The sequence below is a fragment of the Littorina saxatilis genome, linkage group LG10, assembly GCF_037325665.1.
Source record: "Littorina saxatilis isolate snail1 linkage group LG10, US_GU_Lsax_2.0, whole genome shotgun sequence".
Classification (NCBI taxonomy): domain Eukaryota; kingdom Metazoa; phylum Mollusca; class Gastropoda; order Littorinimorpha; family Littorinidae; genus Littorina; species Littorina saxatilis.
Genome location: NC_090254.1, coordinates 21,146,355 through 21,172,738, shown reverse-complemented (window position 1 = coordinate 21,172,738; position 26,384 = coordinate 21,146,355). Strand labels below are relative to the sequence as shown.

The window sequence follows — 26,384 nt, the reverse complement described above, 5'->3', positions numbered from 1 at the left end:
TCCCTGCCGGCGCTTGAGCTTCGCCAGAGCCCCTCTCTTGACGCGTTCAAGAGTAGGTTGAAGACTCAGTTCTTCCCGTAGCTGGCCGGCTGCGACTTACATGTTCGACGCGTGATGTGTTGTGCCCCAGAAGACATTCTTGTGCTGTGCTCTGTTTATCAGGGTTTGCTAGGTGTGATAGGGTTCGTGTCCGTCTGTAGATGTTAGTTTCTTTGTTAGTCCTGTGTTGACAACTCTTCGACAAGCGCTTAGAACTGTACCTACGGAATACGCGCTATATAAGCTTCATATTGATTGATAAAAGACTGTCGCAACCATGCAGATATATATTGTAGCCGAATGGGCTACACGATCTCTGTTTCAACTAGCCTATCACTTTACACGCCAGTTTGATTGTTGATCTTACCTTGGATTCAGCGGCATTTCAAAGCCGTGAACCCAACATTTGGTTGGCGGCCCGTGAATTGTTTTTAGCGTGTCAGTATAACATAAGGCGCCTAGTTTTGGCCTGTGGCATTCAAGTTTCATTTTTACGTTTAGTCAAAACTTGACTAAGCTTAAATGTTTTCACATGGACTGGGAATCGAGACGAGGGTGGTGGTGGTGGTGTGTAGGCCTACGTGTGTTTGTGTGGCGTTTTTGTGTGTGTGTGTTGATCTTTTAGTTTCAGGCCGACAGATTGACTAATTGTTTTTATATATTGCTTCACGCGACTTGTTTAATTTATTTATTGAATTTGTTGAAAGTGTATGGTCTTAAATTGTCCCTTTCATTTTTGTCAACATTTCTTTAAAGACAGCATTGGTCTGTAACATTCAAACGAAGTCGATGGACGAAGTGGTATAGTCGGAGAGCGTGGAACGAAAATAACAATTGTGTGTGACCTTAATTCCTCTTCTTGGCAAACCAAGACACAGATCTGTGCCTTCTACCAATGAAGATTCTGCTGTGACTTTGCTTCGGACCTGTGATGCGCCGTCACATGTACTTCCGGGTTTATGTGCCAGCTTCCAATAGGTGGAGAAACAACTGTCAGTCCATTCAGCTGCACAACTGACTTGTTCAAAAGTGGCAAACATGAAGTGTTTTTTTAATTATGCAGGTTTTATTACCTGCCTTCTTACAATTATCATCGGCGTTAATTCTCAGTGCAAGTTCCCAGACTCGAATACACCCCCAGAAGACTTAAAAGCGTACCAGAAGCTGAAGCCACTAATTGGTCGCACGTATGGAGTTTATCAATATCATGTTACACATTCCGTTTGTCTGTTGTTGTTGAAGTTCTTGCTGTGCTAGTCATACGGTAATGTTGATGTTTAGCGTGTTAAATTCATTGCTCATAGTCATAATTCGGAGGCATTTAAAGGCCCACTCTGCCTCAAATGGTTTACAGAACGATTTAAAATCTTCTTTCCGGCATTAATGCCCACGATGCCCATGATGATGATCATTCTGGCATGAAAAGGGGGGTGTTTTAAAATCCATTTGCGTGCTGTGGTCGTTGTCATTTTCATTGTCTGTAAAACATTGCCGAAAGTCCGTATCCGTAAGGCAGGGGTGTCGTTTGGGTCGACCCTTCGGCCAATCGCCGTTTCTTTTTTTTTTACTTTGGCCGAAACTTTCATGTCCCTATCGGCCAAATGTCCGAAGAGTATTCGCCTGAATCGGCCAACGTTTGTCCAGTTGTTTTGTATTGTTCAGGCTTTGATTGCTAAAACTGCTGCCGATGTACTTAGTCAACTGACTGGCGTTTATTTCCTTCGCGAATACCAAAAACAAAACATCAATGTTTTGAACGGAAACCATTGCAAAAAAATATAGATGCCAGAGTGGTTTCCATTGGACAAGGGAAACTACACTCTCAGCGTTTGCGTTCGCTGGTTCGCGATAGTTTATCAGCCAGTCAGTGCTTTCGATTTGGATTTGAACATCATGTCGCAACCAAAAAAGAAAAAAAACTAAATTGACCAAGGTTTGCTACCCTTCGCCAAGGTAAGTGATTCCGGACAAAATGACAGGAACACCGCGAATGTGGACAGTGCCAGTGTGAGTGGTAGTAGTGTAGCAGACGACATAGCAGACGATAGTCACCGCGAATCAAAATCTGCTGAGCCGGAGAATGAAAAGTGTCCTCCAAATCGTGGTTTTTCAAGCAAAATGGCTCAGCCTACACGGTCTTTTATTGTCATGTTTCCCAAGGTTTGTCAAGATTTGCACAAGATTGGAAGAGGTTTACTTTCAAGAAATTAAAGTTAAAGGTTTGAAAAAGTTTCAGGAGTCTGATGTAATTAAATCAGAAACATATAATCCAGGGGGTGTTACACAGGGGTTCACCCCCACCCCCCGGCTGCCCGCCCCCCCCCCCCCCCCCCCCCCCCCATAATAAAAAAAAATTCTGTCTGAATTTTTTTTTCTTGTTCTGTCTGTAAAGCCGGGGGAAGAATTAATTGTTTAGTTGTCACAGTATGCGACACGTCTTCCTTCTAACCATACTATATGGGCCAAAGTCAAAAGGTGCCTCTTGTCATGTGACATTTTTAAAAGGCTAATAAATTAAAGATTTTTAAAAATATTTTAACTAAAGCTCTCAATAACATTGTACTAAAGTGTTTGCAGATGATATTGCCAAAGTTTCAGAACACAAAGTTGATAGTAAGTATTTTTTTATGAATTTCTTATCCTAATTTCCCCCTATTTTTTGCCGTTTCTAAAGCCTCGTTTTTGGGTGTCATTAGAAATGCAAAATTAAACAGTGTAACCTTGTTTTTTTCTTAAATAAAGAATAGATGGGCCGGTTCAGTAAAGTTCATTCTTTTATTTGAATTGGTCTTCAATATGAAAAAAACAATCAACATTGAGAATTTGAAGGTTAAAAAACTACAGTCTCCTGTGACATGTTCTGTCACACTAAATTCCTCTTTCTTTGCTTTTTTGCATAAAGAAAATGAAAAGAAAGAGCCATCGTTTTGGGGTCAACAAAACGTTATCAATGTAGGCTACATATTAAAAGTTCAAAAAATAGCATGGTACCAAAATTAAAACGAGTTTTGACACCTTGCAAAAAATCTGTCACAAACGTCACGAGAGACAGCACGCGATTTTCGGCACCTTACTTTCGATCTCGATTAACGGCAGCTGCTTTTACGACATCCGCAAAGTGGTCTGAGCGACATACGAGTTTCTGGCACATTCGAACGCATGGCGTCCTTGCGACCGGATAAGTTTTCTGAATCCGTCACACGCTTTTTTACACGTCACAGGAAACAACGCGGGGTCCAAAAATAACGAGAGACATGAAAGAACATCCTTCTAAGAAAAACTGAGTGCTTATTCTTCTTTGTAATGTTATTTTAACGAAGTTTTACGGAACAGAAGCACACAACTAACTTTCGATTTTGACTCAGAATGTTATTTCATTCAAACGACACAAACTTAGTTGTTGTGACAGAAACGCTATGAGAGTCATAGTGACGGAACTGTCACAAGAGACGTAGAAAACACACTGTTTCTATGTTTTAAAGAAAATAAATACATAAGTCAAGATACTTTATTGAAATATGAATAAATGTTTCTGTTGATGGGTTTTTTTTTCATTCTACAATCTCTTCCGTCACACTGACTTGTCACAAGAAACTGGAAAAGTGTTGTTTTTCATGCAAAAATTTACTTCAGGATTTTCTTGTTTCTTTACACAAGTTAAATAAATGTTAGAAAACAAATGCTACATGGTTTGTCTGAAAAGTCTTTGTTGTTTTTTCTAGGAAGATTTGCAGATAATCCAAAAATCTGTTTCTCGTGACGTGACATTTTCATGATGGCCATGCTTAAAATATATTACATTTGCAGTGATGTACATTTTTCTAGCAGCCTTTAGGACAATTGTCCTGAAGACTGAAAATCAATAGGACAGTGTCCTGAGATTGCAATTTCAATAGGACAAAAACACGACTCGTAAAACCGCATTTAAAAAGATTTTTCAGTTTAAATTCTTCCACCCTCCGCGACTGTCATGACTAGATACTCAAAGGATTGAATCACATTTCAAAGTTATTTGAACAGTTGTCGGGTTTTTTTCACTGCCCATCTGTCGACAATGTTTTTTAGGTAGGCATCTGACCGTTCTGCAGGTCCCTCAAGTTTTGCTTTGAGGATCATGTCCTGGGTTTTGACACACAATCGGTTTCTTCGAGCTGTACACACCAAGTTCTGTGCACTGAATCCTCTCTCAACGATTTATTGCTGAGCCAATGAATGCACTCGAGGCACCATATGGGTTCGGTTTTCTTTTTTTCTTCTTGATCCAACTTGAGGATAAATTAATTCAAAGAATCAGATCCCATATGGTGCCTCGTTCACTCAACAAACTGGTCACACGCAGTGCATACTTTCGCTTGGCAAAACCGAAACCAGCTTTCCTCACGCAGTGTTTACTTTCGCTTGGCAAAACCGAAACAAGCTTTCCTCAGTCTTGAAAATTGAACAGTCCGCATGTCCGCTTCATTGTCAAAAACGATCCTACCCTTGACCACTTCTTCTGTAGGTTAATCGGACCTGTGTCCTGCTGGGGTTAAAGCTATAGGTCCTGGGGAAATTGGATCGGTCAGAGACCGGAGACCGACTAAAATGTACATCACTGCATTTGAACATTTCTTTTGACCATAATTCAAAAGAGTGTGTTGGATTGTGTACAAAAAGATATATTTCCATCTTGAAATTGGCATTTAAGGTAACAAAAAACAGCACTGAAGATGTTGTATGTCACGAGAAACAGATTTCAGAGCAGGACACAAAACACAAATTTATTCAGTTGGTTGAAAAACTGCAGGGTTAGTTTTAAAAAACATTAAAAGTACATTAATTAATAGTGTCAAAAATGCAAAAAAACAAGTATAAAACATAAAATGAAAATATAGTGTTCCATTTGGCACCTTTTGACTTTGGCCCATATATATGATGTCGAGAGCGATATCAGTGAAGATAAATTGCCATTATTTAATACTAACGTTAAAAGAAATAATGAGTGGCTGCTGACACCAGTTGATCATGTTTAAAATCAAGGATAAGCCACAAATGTTTATAAAATAGCTAACATTCTTCAGCTTCAGGGGATCTTTGCCCCCCAGACCCCCCAACGGGACTCTGGACCCCAGGTTGTACCCCCCCCCCCCCCCCCCCCCCCCTCTGGCTCTGGCTTAACTGCTCCGCCCCTGTAATCTGTGTTCCTAAGACAATGATTGTATGTATTGGTGTTCCCCTCTTGAGTCTTGTGCTTCAATGACAATGTTGCGGTGACTTTGTATGAGCCAAAATAATAGCCGAACATTTTCCAAGATGTCCTAAAGCTTTCTGACAGTTTCGGCCAAATGTCCCAACATGAAAATGTCTGGCAACATCCCTGTAAGGGCCTAGTTTTGTCAGGAACTGCAACTTAATTTGCGGAGGCTCATGACATTAAAAGCGTCAACTGTTGCTGCCTCTACAGTTTCACTGGGAAGGTGGTTCCAGTCCCTCGGTAGGAATGATCCACCTCTGTACTGAGTTCTGGAAAAAGCAGTTCTAACCTTATGGAACACACTTGCAATAGCATAAATTTTAACAGCATTAAATAACACAGTTCGTTTTAATGGCTATTTAGCTTGCGTAAACCACACACCAGATTTCGTGGTTTATTTTACCTCTGAGCCATTGTGGACCCGTGTCACACACTTTCCTTTTTTTTCACAATTTCGTCGTCAGTTTGTGACTCGCTGTATTGTAGTTTTGTACCTCTGAATCTAAAAAAAATGCAAAAAACCGACTGTGAGTCACACGTACTTATCGGCAGCGGTTGGCTTCAAAGGAGCAAGCGCAATGCAGAAAATGTGTCTGCAACACGACCTTGCGTGACCTAGCAGCTGCTTCTGGGCTCCCTTTTTTACAACTTTCAAAACTTTGAGTTGTACTGAGTCTTGTCTTGATGAAAAAAGAAATCTTATATGATTTAAGAATGTTTGTGTTACAAGCTGTCAATTTATTATTTAGATTTTAAAAGTTAGTTGTAGCGTTAAAACGAAGCGTCCGGTTGTGGTACTAGACAATCAGGCTGGCCACGCAAAAATGAATTCTTTGAAAAATGCTCGCTCTTTACAGAGGGCACCTAGGATGTTCTCAAGCGGTAAGTATTTAAATGAAAGGGTGTTTGTACTGTGTGTAAAAGCCTGACAGAGTCTGTGACCAGAAACTGGTGGTTTACGGAAAGCTGAGTGTGCCTGTAAGCCTCCAAATTTGCAGAACCTGCACTTGAAAGCATAACAAGTCATTTTAGATCCATTTGAAGTTGTGGAATGAACTACTATATGCATTTTGTTTACATGCGTCAAAGAAGAAATTATCCGTGTAAGCCGACAGGGGAGGCAACTGTTGTGTAAGTGATGTAAATAATTTTCGCGTCATTTTCGTCCATGAAACAACCAAATTAATTAATTATGCTTAACTTTGTAGCTAAATCCATCAATTAATTTCATGACAAGTCCTCTTTGGCTTGATTACAGGGACCTGTATTAAAAATAAGTAAAGAATGCGACTGAATTCTGAGCTATGAATTTAACACGCTAAAGATTAACATTACCAGTTACACTTTTGCCACTGGTCGTGCTTTCCATCAAGGTATGACGGCACATGCACATCTGACTTTAGTTCAGAAATCTACAACTTTTCTTTAGCAAGAGCTGTTACTTTGTTCCGTGTTCTCAAATGAAAGAGATTGGTGGGCAAATAAACAAGCAGCTCCAGCGCGAAACCTCTGAAAATAAATAGTTTGCAGACTCACATTTGATCCTTTTTTTAATAAAAATTGAAAAAGCAGTTCAATCGAAACACTACTACTACTACTACTGATCTAGCACCCTACCCTCAGGTCATAACCCTTGTGATTTGGTGACGTGAATTGTGACCCACATCAGTGAGTAGCAATAATTAATCTAATGTTCTGCCAAGGGAATGTAAAGCTCTTGCAAATGAATTTTTTTGATGCAATTAATTCAACACATTCTTTCATCTTTGAGTTTGAATTTAGTGTTCCTGCAAGATTTAATACAATATATATATATATATATATATATATAAAATGACGAATTGAATACGTTCTTTGAATTAATAGTGTTCATGCAAGATGTTATTGTTAACGCCGGATGTCTGCAACGATTTAGATGTGTACTTCTGTGTTTCTTCTTTTGTATGGTCCAATGTGAACATGTGTGGGTTCAAATTCTCTTTTCCTTTCCTATTTTGTGGAATAGAATTAAAAAAAGGTTCAAAAGAACATTAATACTAGGTGATACTGATACTTCTAGAAGTAACATGTCATATCATGGCACATTAGTACCAGCTCACATTCGAGTCAAAAGGGTTATAATTTCAGGAAGGCAGCGTACTGCTGCATAGGTTACACAAATGCCATTGACTCAAACAACATTTTTGTGATAAAAATTGCTGTGCTGCTTCTGTACTTTTAAGGGAAATGGAATTTTTAAAACACTCAAATTACAACTGCTCCACAACAATGACTGAGTGATAAAGATAACCTTTCTTGAATTGATCTAGATTGTAGTAATTAATTTTTATGTCAGGTGTTAATTGTTCTAATGGGCGAGGTGGTAAGACATCAGCCTCCTAATCGGGAGGTCGTGAGTTCGAATCCCACTCGCTGCCGCCTGGTGGGTTAATAAGAGTGGAGATTTTTCCGATCTCCTAGGTTAACTTATGTGCAGACCTGCTAGTGACTAACCCCCTTCGTGTGTACACACAAGCACAGGACCAAGTGCGCACGAAAAAGATCGTGTAATCCATGTCGGAGTTCGGTGGGTTATATTAGAAACACGAAAATACCCAGCATGCCTCCTCCGAAATCGGCGTATGCTGCCTGAATGGCGGGGTAAAAACGGTCATACACGTAAAAATCCACTTGTGCTAAAAACATGAGTGAACGTGGGAGTCTAAGCCCATGAACGAAGAAGAAGAAGAAGAATTGTTCTCATGGACAACCTCCATAACCCCCAACCACCAACTCAGTAACCCCGACCCCTCCACTCACAAACACCCCAACTTCCCTGGACCCCAACCAACTGACTCCCCATAATGATATGACTGGAAGATCAATTGAATGTTCTTGTTCATTCAGTGTGAATGTAGTGTAATTGGTTTGGTAATGATGATATAAAAAGACCCCAAAAATACTTTGTATTGTCGTTGGTAAACGTGAGTACAGTATTTTGTGGTCTTTTTATATCTCACTCTCACGTACAGTCATCATTGTTCTGCAATTATGATGTATTGATTATAATTCACCAATTCACACTGCAGATACTCAGCACAAGATCCAAAAGATCCAAGTGGCAAGTACCAATATCAGGTGGGAATATGCAAAGGTGTGCCAGATGCTGATGAAGGGGTTGGCGTCACCCAGACTGAGATTGTGACTGGGAAAGATGGCAATCCTAAGCGTACGACTCATGTGGTTGGAAAATATACCGAGAGCAGCATCATGGCAGGAAGTAAGTCCGTTTTACCCGAGATTCGTTGCTTGATTGAATGTGATTATTTAGTGTGAATAATAACGCAGACTGGAATCCCCATTTTAAGGTTTTAAGTCAAAACAAAAATTGAAAAAAATCAGGACTGTATCATTGTATTGGTATACCATTAATATGAAGGTGTGTATTAAGTGATTGTGTTTATCATTTATGTGGAGCAGCACGCTATCACTATCAGGAGCGATTCATGTAATACATTTTTGAAAATGTTTGACTGGTTCACTGTGATTTCGTTAATTGAAACAGTTCTTGTGAGTGACTGTGAATCAATATTTGTAATACTGATAGTTCATTGCATTTGTCTGGTACAATTGATGTTTTTGTACATGTGTTTAATTTGACATTTTCAGCTAATTGGATTTTGCTGCAGTATGAAAAAGGAGACCCGTACAACTCTCATTGCAAAGGGGAGAATCGGAGGGCAACCATTCTCTTCACGTGCGATCCTTCCGCCACGGATGTGAGTCAGTTCATTGGATGGTTTCTGGATGTTCCCTGTGTCTGTCCCTGTTGAAATTTGCCAAAAATCATGTTACCTTGTCATTTTCAGTATTTTACTGGACAAATTCTCAAACTATTGGAAATGAAATCAGCATCCTGTGATACACAACGGTTGAGTTTTTTGTTGTTGATCAGTTTCTGTCTGACCATTTAATTGCAATAAAAAAAAAAAATGTTTTGACTGCTCTGCGTTATTGGGCTATATTATGTGTATAACTGTGTGCAGAATGACCCTGGCATGAAGTTGCTAGAAGAGCAGATGGGGAAGGACAGCAACTGCTACTATCTCTTTGAACTGGCCCACCCGGTGATCTGCGACAAGTCGTCATCCGCAGGATCCTCACTCAGCATCGGATCCATCTTGAAAGTGTAACGTACATTGTTTTCTTACTTTCATGAGCTGAAACTCCCAGGTTCACTCATGTTTTTTCATGAGTGGATTTTTGACATGTGCAGTTGTACCTGCGATGTATTGCCCCTCCGATGAGAGGACACCTCCCCTTAAAAGGACACCTTCTGAGGTCACTTTGTCTGCTATCTCTACCAAAGTTAACCTGTCATGACAGGCCACCTGCAATGTAAAGATACTTTTGGCTGGTCCCGAGGGTGTCCTTTCATCACAGGTACCTCTGTGTGGCCGTTTTTTCCCCGCCATTCAGGCAGCCATACACCGCTTTTGGGGGGCCCGTCTGCTTTTGAAAGCATAGTTCTTCCGGTGTTAAAAGTTGTGGCAAATTATTTCGGGCATTGTCCTGATTTAACCCTGTGGAAGGGACGTCAAATACTGAAAAAAGAGTGATCGTTTGAGATTCACTCAGTGGGACGGTGGACCTCACACGAGGCGAAGTGTCGGGTTTAAGAGTTATTTTAGCGAAAAAAATGTCAACTCTGCACAGGAAGCAGTTGGGTGGTTGATGTTCGGCATGTGTCCTAAAGTGCTGTTCACATGGCAGACTTGCTTGATGTTCGGCATGTGTCCTAAAGTGCTGTTCACATGGCACACTTGCTTGATGTTCGGCATGTGTCCTAAAGTGCTGTTCACATGGCACACTTGCTTGATGTTCAGCATGTGTCCTAAAGTGCTGTTCACATGGCAGACTTGCTTGATGTTCGGCATGTGTCCTAAAGTGCTGTTCACATGGCACACTTGCTTGATGTTCGGCATGTGTCCTAAAGTGCTGTTCACATGGCACACTTGCTTGATGTTCGGCATGTGTCCTAAAGTGCTGTTCACATGGCACACTTGCTTGATGTTCGGCATGTGTCCTAAAGTGCTGTTCACATGGCACACTTGCTTGATGTTCGGCATGTGTCCTAAAGTGCTGTTCACATGGCACACTTGCTTGATGTTCGGCATGTGTCCTAAAGTGCTGTTCACATGGCACACTTGCTTGATGTTCGGCATGTGTCCTAAAGTGCTGTTCACATGGCACACTTGCTTGATGTTCGGCATGTGTCCTAAAGTGCTGTTCACATGGCACACTTGCTTGATGTTCGGCATGTGTCCTAAAGTGCTGTTCACATGGCACACTTGCTTGATGTTCGGCATGTGTCCTAAAGTGCTGTTCACATGGCACACTTGCTTGATGTTCGGCATGTGTCCTAAAGTGCTGTTCACATGGCACACTTGCTTGATGTTCGGCATGTGTCCTAAAGTGCTGTTCACATGGCAGACTTGCTTGATGTTCGGCATGTGTCCTAAAGTGCTGTTCACATGGCACACTTGCTTGATGTTCGGCATGTGTCCTAAAGTGCTGTTCACATGGCAGACTTGCTTGATGTTCGGCATGTGTCCTAAAGTGCTGTTCACATGGCACACTTGCTTGATGTTCAGTATGTGTCCTAAAGTGCTGTTCACATGGCACACTTGCTTGATGTTCGGCATGTGTCCTAAAGTGCTGTTCACATGGCACACTTGCTTGATGTTCGGCATGTGTCCTAAAGTGCTGTTCACATGGCACACTTGCTTGATGTTCGGCATGTGTCCTAAAGTGCTGTTCACATGGCAGACTTGCAACCAGCTTTATTCGTTTGAAAATCTTTCCCGAGTCGTCGAGGCCAAGTCAGCGAAAAGTCTGCCATGTGAACCGCCCCATCGATTTAGGGATGATTTAGGCCAGATTCAGCAGCGACTCCAAAACTCAGTTGAGCACTGCTCAACTTGGCCGTGACTTGTCAACGATTTTGCATAGAATTTTCTTATTTCGCTTACTGATTGGTTAGCTCTAGACAACCCACACTAATGTAGTTACTTCCCTTCTCCGGAAAACAACGAAGATGACCGGACAATCCCGAATGGTACAGTCTGGCGAGAATCGCCGCTTAAAACTAGTTTGCACGTTTGTGCTGTTCACAAGGGCAACGGTTTTGATTTGATTTGACTTGCCACCGACTAAGTGTAAGAATAGTTCTATCCCTTGTAAAAAAAAAAACTTTTTATGGGGAAGGACTGCCCTTATGACCTAACAAAGTTTGAATATTCAATAAGATAGTGTTCTTATTAATTGTTCATTAGTGAAAAGTGGTGTTCTATTTTGTCCAGTTTGTACTGGTACAGAGAGCTTACATGCAGCCATGGCATTGTGTGGACACGAGTGAATGTATGTATGTGTGTTGGTAAAGTCCTGTCATGTGCATTTGTGTGTGTGTGGATGCATGTGTGCGCAAGCAACGATAAAATATATCTGTCCTATGGCCCCCTTCTTCACCTGGCAAATTGTAACCTTGAGCTGAGCAATTTCTGCCAATACCATGCAGCCATTTCTTTGCTATGCTTACACCACCTGTTTGCTTGTTGTTGACAGGTTTTTCTGTGTGTTACATCAACCGTTGCTCTCGTTGACAGGTTTTTCTGTGTGTTACAACTTACATCAACCGTTTGCTCTGGTTGGCATGTTTTTCTGTGCGTTACATCCACCGTTTGCTCTTGTTGACAGGTTTTTGTATGTGTTACATCAACCGTTTGCTCTCGTTGACAGGTTTTTCTGTGTGTTAAGTATTTGACAGAAACTATGCATAATTAAGTACTTTTCAAGATATAGTTTCAAAAAAGTTTCAAACACCTCAATGCTGAGGAAAACACCTACAAGAACAAGAATTCAAAAAGCCATATTTAGCATGTAAGCCATTGGTAATTGTCCTGCTGTTGGTTTGCATTCGTAAACGTCTACACTCCTTACATTACATTGAGAGTAAAACAAAATAAAATATTAATGATGATAAAATGAAATTCATCTCTGTTGTGTCTGTGAGTCGACCTCGTGTCTGTCTGCGGAAAATGATGATTGAAAAAATCATGTTTGTCATATACCCCTTTGGAGCTACATGTACCAGGGACAGTGTGCACGAGATAGGGCCCAACTGGGTGTGAACCAACCAAGGGCTGTGTCAGACTGGTTGCAATAGAGATTTGTTTGTGATTTTAGCAAATCCGAACAGGCGTTTTGGTGCCACCCAGTTGGCCATTTTTTGCATCAAATTTGTATATGGAATATTAAAGACCCGGCGACCCTTTCTTTGAGTTCTTTCCCAGTCGCTCCTATAAACCAGGCATGGGAATTGTCCGCCACCCCCCGCGGGTTAGGGGGAAGAATTTGCCCGATGCTCCCCAGCATGTCGTAAGAGGCGACTAACGGATTCTGTTTCTCCTTTTACCCTTGTTAAGTGTTTCTTGTATAGAATATAGTCAATGTTTGTAAAGATTTTAGTCAAGCAGTATGTAAGAAATGTTAAGTCCTTTGTACTGGAAACTTGCATTCTCCGAGTAAGGTAATATATTGTACTACGTTGCAAGCCCCTGGAGCAAATTTTTGATTAGTGCTTTTGTGAAGAAGAAACAATTAACAAGTGGCTCTATTCCTTCTCCCCCCTTTCCCCGTCGCGATATAACCTTGAACGGTTGAAAACGACGTTAAACACCAAATAAAGTAAAGTAAAATTGTCCGCCGAAAGGCAAATTTTCGCCAAATTGTTTTTTTGTTCTGCCGAAAAAGCAGAAGTTTCCGCCAAAAAAAAATGGGGGAGGCAAAAATGGTTCTAAAAACTGAATTAAATGGCAAACTTGGAGCTAAGATGACACCAAATTGCACCATTTGGGTTCTTTGGAGGGAAAAACATTTCCGGGGGGCATGCCCCCGGACCCCCCTAGTAAGGCTAGGTGCTTCACGCCGTCGACTTTGTTGTTACTTACAAATTTTCAGCCTTTTTTACAATTTTTAATTCCCATGCCTGATAAACCCAAGTTTGAGTCCCCAAAAAGAAGAAAATAAAAAGGGTTTGGTTCGGAAACATGTCCCAAAATAGTAACCCAAAATGGGGTATGTTGGTCTACCCATTCTATTTTCATCAGATCACGCAAGTAGCGTTAACGGTTTCCCAAAAGCTCATATGTACACCAAGTTTCTCTTCTGTAATACTCTTCGCTTGTACTTTTTTCTGTGTGCCAGAAACAAAAAAGTTATACAGTTGGCAGTCGGGTTACCGTCACTGGGATCTTCCAGTAGGTATTAATTTAGTTTTACTAAAGCCTGCTGGGACACAAGTAATGGGTTAGTGCATTTGTAAACAGGAATCGCTTGACAAGTGGCCCCCTTCATCCCCCCCTTCCTCGTCCTGATATGGCTCTGCGTAGTCGGCTGGACGTTAAGCAACAAATAAACAAACAAACAAACCGTCACTGGGACTTTTTTGGTTAGGCCTTATGACCATCCATCTCCCACATCTCTAGCCTAGCTAAGTCTAGGGCTCCCATGGGGTCGCCTTCACGCGGCGGGAGTGTTTCCACAGAGCTACCCCACCCCTTTACTTCTCTTCTTTTGTCTTATTTCTGCCTTACCAGTCCTTTCACCTATATTTCCTTCCAAGAAAACTCTCCCTACTATTCCCTGCAGATTTCCAATTCTTTTCTTGTTGTCTTATTTCTATCTGACTGGATCCATCACCTTTATTTCACTTACCAAAAGTCTTCTTTTCCACATCCTTATTTCTCTGCACCCCGCATGTCGTAAGAGGCGACTAACGGATTATGTTTCTCCTTTTACCCTTGTTTAGTGGTTCTTGTATAGAATATAGTCAATGTTTGTAAAGATTTTAGTCAAGCAGTATGTATGAAATGTTTAGTCCTTTGTACTGGAAACTTGCATTCTCCCAGTAAGGTCATATATTGTACTACGTTGCAAGCCCCTGGAGCAATTTTTTGATTAGTGCTTTTGTGAACAAGAAACACTTAACAAGTGGCTCTATCCCATCTCCCCCCCCTTTCCCCTATCCCATCTCCCCCCTTTCCCTCGTCGCGATATAACCTTCGTGGTTGAAAACGACGTTAAACACCAAATAAAGAAAGTAAAGCTAAGTCTAGGCTCATTGTGCTTTACGTACGTCTTTTTCGTGAATGTGTTTACGTGCCTCAGTACAAATTTAATTGTGACTCTACCAGTCCAGTTACAATCACTGTACAGCTTTGTACCAAGTTCGTTGTGTCCCGCGATAGTAAGTATTAGGTTGTTTAATTTTCAAAATTACAACTTTACACGGTCAGAAAGATGGACAATTAAAAATATTTGATATTATTGTGGCCAAGTGCAAAATTGGCTACTATTTCATCATGATGTGTGTTTTTTATGTCATTTGTTTTCTGTGATACGTTTTACCGATCGCTTTATGTTTTCGTCTCCTTTCATTATCTGTTCTCAATTACATTTTTAGATGCACATGTCCAAACACATGTAGGTCGCAAATGAGCTTAGCTGTCTGTGTCCATCCACTTTAGCCTAGCCTTTGGTCCTTTGAACTTAAGCTGCCCCTCCTAGGGAGAAACCTCGGGCCTGCAGCTGGTCAGTTACGCAACTTTATGGCTGTGCCGAGTGCAGCTTCCCGGATGATGTTCTTGTGTTGTTGATTACTGCGCTCCGATCAAATCCTCGTTAAGAGGGTGTTAAAATGTTGCTTTTCTCTTTCAGGTTGCGTGTTCAACCAAAGATCCCCAAGTAAAGAGGGTTCACTTCGGCCTAAAAGTGATGCCAGACCTTCACGCATTCCAGCTAGCCGTCCCTCCACTGACCGACTAAAACTTTCTCACTGGCACCTCAGAAGCATTGGCAAGCAAGGCAAAAGCTAACTAATGTGCAGCTTCTAATGGTTATCATTCTCGTAAAAAAAAAGATTCCGTATTTTGTCTTTTCATGGGGATGTACTGTTCGCCTTATTTTATCAATTATTAAATCTATAATTGAAATGTATAAATGAATGTTAGAGGTATACGGTTTGTCTTTGTCACACCAAACCAGCGCAATTTCGTTGTGGTTTTGAGCAAGAGGTTAACACTGAGAGACGGAGACAACAAAATGAAAGAAGACAAACAAACAGAACTAGACACACAGAGATAGATTGAAAGAGAGAGAGAGAGAGAGAGAGAGAGAGAGAGAGAGAGAGAGAGAGAGAGAGAGAGAGAGAGAGAGAGAGAGAGAATGACAAATTCTTTATTAACGAGGGTAATGGCATAAGCAAACAGGTGCTTTTTTACATCCAGCCCTCGCCCATGAGAGGGTTTAATCTAATGATAATACGTTTTGTTTGTTTTTGTTTGTTCGTTCATGGGCTGAAACTCCCACGGTTTTTACGTGTATGACCGTTTTCGGAGGAAGCATGCTGGGTATTTTCGTGTTTCTATAACCCACCGAACTCTGACATGGATTACAGGATCTTTTTCGTGCGCACTTGGTCTTCTGCTTGCGTGTACACACGGGGGTGTTCGGACACCGAGGAGAGTCTGCACACAAAGTTGACTCTGAGAAATAAATCTCTCGCCGAACGTGGGGACGAACTCACGCTGATAGCGGCCAACTGGATACAAATCCAGCGCGCTACCGACTGAGCTACATCCCCGCCCGTTTTAAAAATGTTGGAATATCAATTAAAGAAGTAATAAAAACAAACGACAAACAAGCAAACGATTAACAGACTAAACAAACAAACAAAAATATACATACAAACGAACATGACATATTGTCAAAGGTATAATGAAAACTGTTTCAAGCAACAAAAAAACGTGTGAAACTTTGAGGGAAGAAAAAATCAGTGAAACTGAGGAGTCAATGAAGCAACTACGTTGCAAGTAATAGCAATGTAGCATCATTACATAAGTCATGTTATGAAATTAATTAGGTACATTTATCTACTGAAACGTGTAAAAGGTACAAATAAGGCATCAACAATATAAACATGTTCAGGCTAAGTGAGAACGAAATGTGCCATGTAAAAGGAATGAGAAATATCTGTCTTTAAAAGTCTTGGCATTGACAGAATGTTTGAGACCGCTTGGAAGTGAATTCCAAAGATTAGTCCCCGAAAAGAGTAGGCTGGACTTAAAAAGATCTGTACGAGGCCAAGGAGCATACATTTTTGTCGGGTCTCTTAAATTGTGGGAAGTGAATTGATAAGAAAGAGGTGCAGGCGCTCTTCCAATTATGAGTTTATGCATCAAAACGCCTTTATTGTACATGAGTTTTGATTTAGGAGGAAGAATGTTTAAAAGTTTATAGTCAGAGAGAGAGACTTAGACTTAGACTTAGAACATTTTATTGACATAAAGGGTAAACATTTTAAGCCAAGGGCCTAATCTTACAACGTGCCCTTTACATTCACACTAACACATCCGCACGCATATAAACAACATATAATGAATTCATATAGGCATAACATGTAAATGTACAGTAAATAAGCATAAGCACCACGGCCACACAAAACACAAAATCTAATATACGAAGTAAAACAATATCAATACTATATGCTATGAGTATGTAATATGACGTGAAAATAATTATATAGTAATATTAATATAGTATACATTAGACAGAACTGTAAGATTCACATGATTATGTTACCGCGGGTGTGTACTTACAGAGAACAGTTTAGATGTTTTTTTAAAGAAGATTTAAAAATATTTACAGATTTGCTAGTTTTAACATTCGAAGGAAGAGAGTTCCACCTTGACGGCCCAGCAAAGGCAAAATTAGTTTTATATAGATCTACATGGGTCCTTGGTAGTAGATATTTATCTGATCCGTATCTCTCAGGAGCCTCGGTTATGAATGCATTCAAGTATGGTGGTGCTAGCGCAGCCCATGGAGTGCCTTGTACATTAACACTGCAATGTTATAGTCAAACTGCTCCTGCAGTGAAAGTAAACTAGCAGCTTTAAGCTTTTCTGACGTTGACAGATACGGGTTAGTAACAATTAGCTTTGCCCCTCTTCTGTGCAGGGAATTTAATTTTTTAAGCAGATTTTCGCTCGCACCGCACCATACAATAGAAGCATAATTGATAAAAGATTGGCAGTGTGCCACAAAAAACATTTTTAGACCTTCCGCTTCTACAAAGGGTTTTAATCTGGATAAAAGATACAGATTTTTGGAGAGCTTTTTTCAAATATTGATATGTACATTCCACCGAAGCTCCTGGTCAACTACGATTCCTAATACCTTGTGTGATTTAACCTGCTCTATGGGATCAGTGTTCAGCTTAAGGTTAAGAATAAGGGGTGCTCTCTGGTGTTTCTGTCTGGATGTTATGACCATACTATTTGATTTCTTAGGGTGTAATGTCATTTTATTTTGAACGCACCATTTAAAAACATCATTTATTCCCTGTTGAAGATCGCATTGCACCTGATTTAACGTTTTTGAGGACGAGTGAAGGGAACTGTCATCGGCAAAGAGCTCACAAGACACATTGTTATTTTTTATATGCAAGGGCAGGTCGTTGATAAAAATGCAAAATAATAAGGGCCCCAAAATAGAACCTTGAGGAACTCCGCATTAGCGAGAGAGAGAGAGAGAGAGAGAGAGAGAGAGAGAGAGAGACGACCGACAGAGAGAGACAGACAGACAGACAACCGACAGAGAGAGAGAGAGGGAGAGAAAATTAAATTAATTAAATTGAATACTGTATGAAATTAATTTTTGAAGCGAAATTTAATTTTGAAATTTTAAATTATTTTTTGAGGATGACGGAATAAGCAAAGTATACATGGCGTGTTTTTTTCATCCGGCCCTCGCTCATTGAGAGGTAATGCCATTACAAGAATAAATAAAGTTAAATAGAAGTTAAATACAGTATAAATGACAGAAATAAATGTCAAGCAACCAATAAGACATTTCAAGATGCATTTAGATTTTGTTTTAGCAATGTTTGAACACTATATATAACACAGAAATATATGTTATGTTTATAAGAGAGAGAGAGAGAACTGATTTTCATTGCTGTAAAGAATGTGTAGAGAACTGACAAATCACATTACTTTCAATAGATTCACTAATAATATGTTCATAAAGCAAATATATGAAGATAAGTCTGTGAGTTTCTGTCTTCATGTATTCAGTGTCTTAATTTCTGTCTGTATCTCTTCAAATACTGCATGAGCGCCTGTGAAATAGTTTTCAGATGCTGGTAACAGTACGACCAGTGTGTTTTCTTTACAAACATTTAATAAAAGAGTCTTTTCGATAGTTATCTAAGTAGCCAAAAACAAAAACAGTCCGTCACTCTTCTATTCCTCCTTGCTCGGTGGCAACGTTTTCCTCGGTCAAGCCGTAACGCTGTTGTAGATTCGGCGCCGGCTCTTCGCATCACTTTTGCAAGTGGCCGTCTTTCCGTAGGGATACACTCTTTGGTTCAACCATGTGTATTTGTAAGATTGTGATTTGGTTACTTGCTTGACCAATGAGATGCGATTTCAGTCTTGTTAGCTATTAACTTCTGATTGGTGGCTTTGACCCCACCCATTTCTATGTACATCATAGTGTTTGACATTTTTGGCAGGACTGTCCAGAGGAGAACTTACTAGAACTCGAGAGAAGACGGACTTGTGTATTCTTTCATTATCATAAAGCATGTAACTAATGATGTAGACTGCATTGTACTTGTGGCTTGGTCCACCGGCTTCGGTCGGTTGGCGAGGTGAGGAGAAGCAAGAACAGGAATTAAAGAGAAATGTGAACCGACAGACATGGTTTTCTAGAGTTTCATGTTGCATCAAGGTCTGTGCCAGTGAACTCTTGTCTATCCCACTCATGTGTTAAGTCCAGGACGAGTGCAAGACACTAAAGAGGCACCCACATGGTCACTATTCTCCTTACCTTGGGGTCAACGTCCTACCAGGTACATACCGGTACATTCACCTACCAGCTACCTTAAACGATCTTCTTCTGCTTCCTTCCACCGGGCCATCACATCAAAACATGCTTAGCCTGGCTCATGGTGACCTTACAGTGACTGTTCGACTAGTGGTGTAACTTGATCGTCGAGATCAACTGAACTCTAGGGCCAGTCTTTTTCTGTTACAGTTCCTTTGAAGTGAAGAGACAGAATTGTCATGTCAGTGATGTCTTTTGAACATTGTGGCTTCTAAATCAGAGCTCCCGCTTAGACGAGATAATAAGGAATACAGAATATTTTTGCAGACTATCTTATCACTAAAGGATAGGATTTCATCCTGGTGTTGCGGTCAAAACGGCAGCCCATCAAGTGATACACGCCCACACATGCATACAAAGAGTCAACCAAATGATGTAAATATCTACACAAAAACAATCACGGTACACCCACACAAGCACACACACACACGCACGTGCGCACACACTCACGAACACACACACACACACACACACACACACACACACACACACACTCTCTCTCTCTCTCTTTCTTCCCTGCATCCTCTCCTTTATTTAAACACGACTGCCTCATACGTATACTCCCTGTCATTATCCATTGTCAGAAGTGCATTAAAGTAGAAGTGCTCAACTATCATTACTATCAGTCGACACGCGGTGATATATGCCCTTTGACCTTTTCTTGGGGGTTTAGTATTCTAAAAATAGAATACGAGATTCTGGGAAAGCTGTTCAAAGGGAACTTACGCACTATATTCGATTTTCAACACACGACTCAAAACCTTTTATTTGGAATAAATCAAAAGAATAAAATGCAAGAATATAGGGTTCAGAAAAAAAGAAAAAAGTTGAAAAATTGAGAAAAAAAAGTGTTAAGAAATTGCATTTACGGGTATCGAACTCGAGACCGCCGGGACTGGGAGCAAACGTTCTACCACCTTGACAACCAGCACACGATTCTTTGGCGTGAAAATAGAAGGTTGAACTGCAAACATACATTCCACGTTGCTTTTCGAGCATGTGTCGACTCGTCGGTTTCCGAGTTTCCCCGTTCGTATTTGTGTTTGTACGTTTTCTTGATCTCACCATTACATGGTAGTCGCGGTGATACTCATAGGACATTTTACAAAAGCCGATCTTACAAAAAAATAGAATGGGTCATTCTGGTGAAATTGTCCGCTGCCGGAAGTACTTAACTAATGATGCAACTTTTTGAATATTTTGATTGGATCCTGTTCACTTCGTATACGTTTGGAAAGCACTGATATCATGTAGCGTTAATTTCAAGCGTGACCGACATTATGTTGTTGTCTGTCCGCTCCGAAATGCATTGACCAATCGCCGAAAGGCGCTGACGTCATTGCATGAAAGGATTTCCCTACCCAGAATCCTAAATTATCGACGACACACAAAGGATTTTGCTCGGGGGGACGGCGATCTATGGACGGTTTATTATATAAAGGGAAGCAAGCGGTTAAAAACGGGCGTCGATAGAGCCAATGAACAGTCGATACTAACTTGTAGTATTCATTCACTTGTGCCATTGTAAATCACAACTGCAGAGAAATAGACATGATATTACATAGGACGGATGTAGCGGTTCGTTTTGTTGACTTTGTTGCAACCGGTATTAACTAAAAATGCAACCAACATCAAAGCCATAGAAAGTGGATCCACCAAAGTTGAATAATTTAGTTGCAAATAATTAATCCCGAACTATCATTTAATTATGTCGAGGCAAACCGGGAATACTTCATTGCTAACAAATCGAAAGCGAATGCCAAGTCAGAAACGCGTGTTGCAGATAAACTTCATAACTTCCTTTCGATGAGGTACAGTGCTGATATAATTTTAAACGACACAAAGTTCAGTTGTAATAACTTCCCTGTCAATTCTATCAGAAGTGAAGTTCTACAGTTCTGTTCCGGTTTGACTCAAAGCGAATAAAATATTTTGCTGCGTAAAACCCTTGCGAGAGAGCATGAATGTTTACGCTGTTTTGGTAGTTTTTTCTCTCGTATTTACGACTGCAATTTCAATTCTAATTGCCTCTCCTCTCTATGTTCAACACACCATCACTTGTGTGCGTTCCCCTCAGACAGTATTTGATCCGGACATACAGTACGTCACAACTGACCTATCTGCATCTCATGAAAGTTAAACGCTTCTGCCATTGAATTTACGTTCAGTTCTCTTCTTGGGCAACACACACACACACACAAGCAAACACACACACACACATACAATCACACACACACACACGCACACACACACACGCACGCACGCACACACACTCACTCACCCCCCCCCACACACACACACACACACGCGCGCGCACATACGCACGCACGCACGCACACACGCACACACACGCACACATACACATGCGCGCGCGCACAAAACCTGACAAGCAAAGTATAAAGAACTATATACATCTATAGTTTGAAAGGAATAATGACAAATTCGGTTTGAACATTGAGGAGAATTGATTTTGGTTGGGCGTGGTTAAACTGCTGTCAAATCACTCCGGGTCTAGCAATGGTTCTATGCACTACACCGGCTTTTATTTCACGGTAACACCTGATTTACAGACCTGAGAAGAGATCTGACAGCGACCAGATTCAAAGGTAAGATAAACCGTTTGTACTTGAGAACGTGAAAACACCAACACACACACACCCACACCACCTTTCACGCAAGCGTACCACTACCATAAGGGCCAACGACCAACAGTTAGTGCACCAACTTACTACACTGAACTCCAAAAGAAACGCAAGTTGAAATTTCAAGAAATTTAATCTCATTCTTTGGCATTTCATTTTGACGAGATGGAATCGAACGAATTTCACGAAAATTGGTACAAAGCATCTTGGGGCAATGTTCTTTGATTGTCACTAACAAAAAAACGTTACCGAAAGAAAGTTTTCACCGCCAGGCTCAGTAACGCGTGTGTCCCCCATTGGCGTTGACAAGGGTCTGACATCTCATGGAGCGCACCAGGCGGTTGACAGTGGCCATGTTGATGGTGGTCCAGATTTGCCTGATGGCCTGCTCCAACTGGGGTGCGGTTGGCCTCGGCTGGAAGGCATTCAGGGGAGTGTCTGGTGACAGTGTGTGGGTCACCTTAGTCACAGGCTTATAACTCAAACAGTTTTCGCTCTTTTCTAAAACGGTTTTCACCACTGGATAGAGCATAAAAAAACTCTCTATGACAATGTAAATATATGAAAATAATGCAAAGGTGACATGCGACTCATTCCATGCAAACTAATAATTCCACTTGCGTTTCTTTTGGAGTTCAGTATGTTTGGTTATGTTTATGGCTTGCAGCAATCAGCATACTGAAGACGCCGGTCTTTTGTTACATCTTCTGAAGTTAAAATGGATACAATTCTCTTAAGGACACCCACATGAAAAGAAAAAGGTACAGTTCATCTCACAGAAATAAAGCTCAATCTTAACATACCTACCAAACTCTTCCTAGTCGTTATCATAATGCAATTGAGTGTTTTGCCTTGCATATATATGTTTATTCCATCCGACAAAAGAGTTATCCTTCATACGTGAGAGAGACCACGCATGAGATAACAATAATTCACACGTGTGTATACAGGTATACACTACCATCGTCTCGATTCCAAGTCTATGTTAAAACATTTAGTCAAAACTTGACTAAATGTAAACTGAAAGAGCAAGCAAATAAACAACTGAAAAATTTGTCTGCAGGCAAGCAAAAACCTACAAATTGTTGATAGAAGAGAGAGAGAGAGAGAGAGAGAGAGAGAGGGTGAGGTATTTTGAGGGGACGCGACTGCCTGGGGCATAAAATGCAATGCTTTCCAAAAATATGATGAAAAAAGTGTCCTTGGATAAGAGAAAGAAATTGCCTAAATATGTCTTATATCCGGAGTCTCTGGATTAAAAAAAACTCGGCTATTAGAAAGCAAATAATGTTTCCCCTCGACTTTCTTATAAGCCGCGGGTTCCACTGTAATACGTACTCAAATTGTCTATTCAACTGCTAATTTCACGATTTATTGACACAGCTTTATAACTTCCAGATGGCACGCAAGCGACATCACAGTCTGCAAGAGAAACGAGTCAACCTTGGTTTGCCTTCTCTATGTCTTACGCTGATCTTGGTGATGTCTGTTGTTTCCTCCTTCAACAACAAGACAACCACGCACGCAACTCCGGCATTTTCCCGAGCTCTCCAAGCCACAAGCAAGACTGCTGGCTGGATGTCAACACCTCTCCGACCAATCACAGAGAGTGTTATAAGCGGAACCCCTCGACAACCGTCACTCCAGAATCAACCCTCACAAAGGTCTCCCAAATCGTCCTCGGCTACAAAGCCTCCAGAATCATCAACTGTTCCTGATGCCAATGCTAGCTTCGCTTCGCATTCTAACTCTACTCGCAATGCTTTGCTCTCTGGTGAGGATGAGACGTCAACATCAACCAACGCCGCAGAAACAGTTTCAAATGCTAATCCACTTGATCTGTCTGAAAGCAGCGTGCCAGACCTAACCCAGTTTTCTCATGCTTCGAGTCAGCCTCAAATGCCAGAGAAAGGAATAGAGACAAGCACATATGGTGAGGGTAAGAAGAACAACGGAAAGAACAAGACGAATTGCGAACCAGTCTATCACGTGTCAGGCATGAAGGGCCGCGTGTTATGGACACGCGCAAAGAACGACTGCGCATCCCACGTGACGTGGACCATAAATGTTCCGCAAGGTTATGGAATCGTCTTGAACCTGCATGAGTGGGAGATGCACGACTACTGTTTCGCTTACATTAACAATCTTGAGGACTCTGGAGAAACTCTGTTAGTTACTGACCAACATTTGACAAGCATTATTGAAAACAGGGACATTGATTCTCCTATTCTTACGAGGCTTGGTGAGTTGGTGATTCGTATCATTACGCCTGTTACAGATCGGTACAAGGGTGTGACACGGCTGAACTTGTCTTTCTACGCTCATCCACTGGACTCCTTTCCGACTCAAGTGATCAACGAGTACGACTATGGTTATGATTACGACTATGATTATGATTATGATAATGAGAGTACATCTAGAGAAAATGATTACGATTATGATAATGATTACGATTATGATAATGACTACGATTACGACTATGAAAATGATTACGATTATGACAATGACAGTGGCCCTAGAGAGAGTGCTACGATGTACAACTGCACGGGGGAAGGTGTACAAGTACCAGAAGCGTTTCTGTGTGACGGACTCAGACAGTGTGTTGAGGGAGAAGACGAGGTCAACTGCAGCTACCAAAACACCGGCTGTGGAGACTGGGTGCCATACAAAGACAAGTGCCTCAAGTTCGTTTTTGACCCCGTTGATGAACAGTTGATCGGACACATCCCCACAACCATGCCCTACGCAGCAGAGGAGAATTGCAGGTCGGAACACAACGCCGAGCTCGCCATACTACCGGACGATGAGGGTCTGGAGATTGTCCGCAACATCGTTAGACGCAGTGGGTTTTTTGATGTCGCCGTGGGACTAACAAAGTTCCAACCTGCCACTGTGAAGCTGCAACACCTGTACAGGTACACGTGGCAATGGGGAGGGATGAGAGGTCCCATAGCCTATGGCCAGCCACAGATACAGAGAGATGCCCCCTTACTCGGCTGTGCTGCGCTCACAATGTTCTCTTGCACTTACTTTGAGCCACTACCCTGTGTTTATTCCACAGAGCCACCAGCTGGCTATGTCTGCATGAAACAGAACATCCTCATCTCCGCATCAAAACCCAATGTGTCTCCAGTCACTTTCTCTGGAGCGATGAATTCAGCTCTCGACAGTATCCGCACCAAGACATGTCCTGACGGTTCGATAGTCCATCAGTTTCACGCATGCACATGGGGCAATCAGCACCTAACAGCAACGCTGTCACTGAACAACCTTCCCCTGTTTCAATGTCGTTTCGGCCCCCCTGTTCACTACACTCAGGTCTGTGACGGACTGGAAGACTGCGCTGACGGGAGTGACGAAACGTCGTGCACAAAGCCGCGATTTCTGCCTTTGAAGAACTCGTCATTCCTTTGCCAGACATTTCAACTTGTGACGTCATCTTGGCGATGTGACGGAGCTCCGGACTGTTTTGATGGAAGTGATGAGGATTATTGTAGCTCGTGTAACGTGGGTGCTCTCTGTCCAGGCATTGGGTGTGTTCCTCAAGGATTTGAGCAGTTCTTTGACAACTGTCCGGTGACTGCAGAAGTTCAGCACCCTCCCCTACACACAAAAATGCCTGCCGAGGTGTCTCTTGATGGATGGGGCTGGTCCCATTTAAAACCTGCCACGGAAAATTGTTCAGACACCACCTTCAGATGTCAGAGCGGGCTGTGCATCCCTTCCTACATGATCAACAATGGCGAGAAGGACTGTCCTTACGGCGAGGACGAAGACATCCCCTGGGAGAACGTGACCTGTCCGGGTTACTACCGCTGCCATGAATTCGGACTGTGTCTGCATCCTGACTTGGTGTGTAACGGTGTGTATGAATGTCCCAACAAGGACGATGAACGCTACTGTGATCTGCCCTGTCCTGAAAACTGTACGTGTGAAGGCTTTGCCTACTCTTGCAAAGCTACATTTAATCCCTTCCAACATCCAAAGTTGCGGTACCTTGATTTAAGCGGAGCACAAATCTTGGAGGGGTTTTGGGAAGATCTGTACGTTATGGAATTCCTGAGGTTTCTCAACCTGTCCAACTGTCAGCTGAGGAATTTGACACTGAGAGACACAACACAACTGATGATTCTAGACCTGAGCCACAATCTGCTCAAAGGTGTGTCGTCGCTAAATCTGACAGACCTCTCCCGCCTCATCTGGCTTGACCTGTCTTACAATCCCTTGGTTTCACATCTGGACCTGACTTTTGCTGCTTTTCTTAAAATGGCAGGTCTCGTCAATCTAGAAACTCTAATCCTGACCAACACAGAAGTGACCTCTATCAGCGACAGGGCACTGAGTCCACTGTCCAAACTAACAAGCTTGAACATGAGGAGCAACCGACTGACCACGTACGGTTCCGAGGCTTTCTGGGGTGTCAGCAGCCTTCAGGTCTTGTACAGTGATGATGGAAATATGTGTTGTCAGTATTTCCATCT

General features: G+C 41.6%; 2 protein-coding genes across 2 annotated transcripts in view; both read left to right on the top strand.

Annotated features, from left to right (window-relative positions):
- The first annotated feature begins 925 nt into the window (after positions 1-925).
- LOC138978417 (cation-dependent mannose-6-phosphate receptor-like) overlaps positions 926-26,384 on the top strand; it is a 44,343-nt gene continuing 18,884 nt past the window's right edge. Inside the window, exon 1 of the mRNA XM_070351158.1 lies at positions 926-1,226. Within this exon, the coding sequence (XP_070207259.1) occupies positions 1,078-1,226 (149 nt within the window). The 5' untranslated portion in view covers positions 926-1,077. The remainder of the gene's footprint in view (positions 1,227-26,384) is intronic.
- Positions 22,680-26,384, top strand: part of LOC138978395 (uncharacterized) — a 5,261-nt gene continuing 1,556 nt past the window's right edge. The window contains exon 1 of the mRNA XM_070351127.1: positions 22,680-26,384. This exon is cut by the window's right edge and continues 1,556 nt beyond it. Coding sequence (XP_070207228.1) covers positions 23,302-26,384 — 3,083 coding nt within the window. The 5' untranslated portion in view covers positions 22,680-23,301.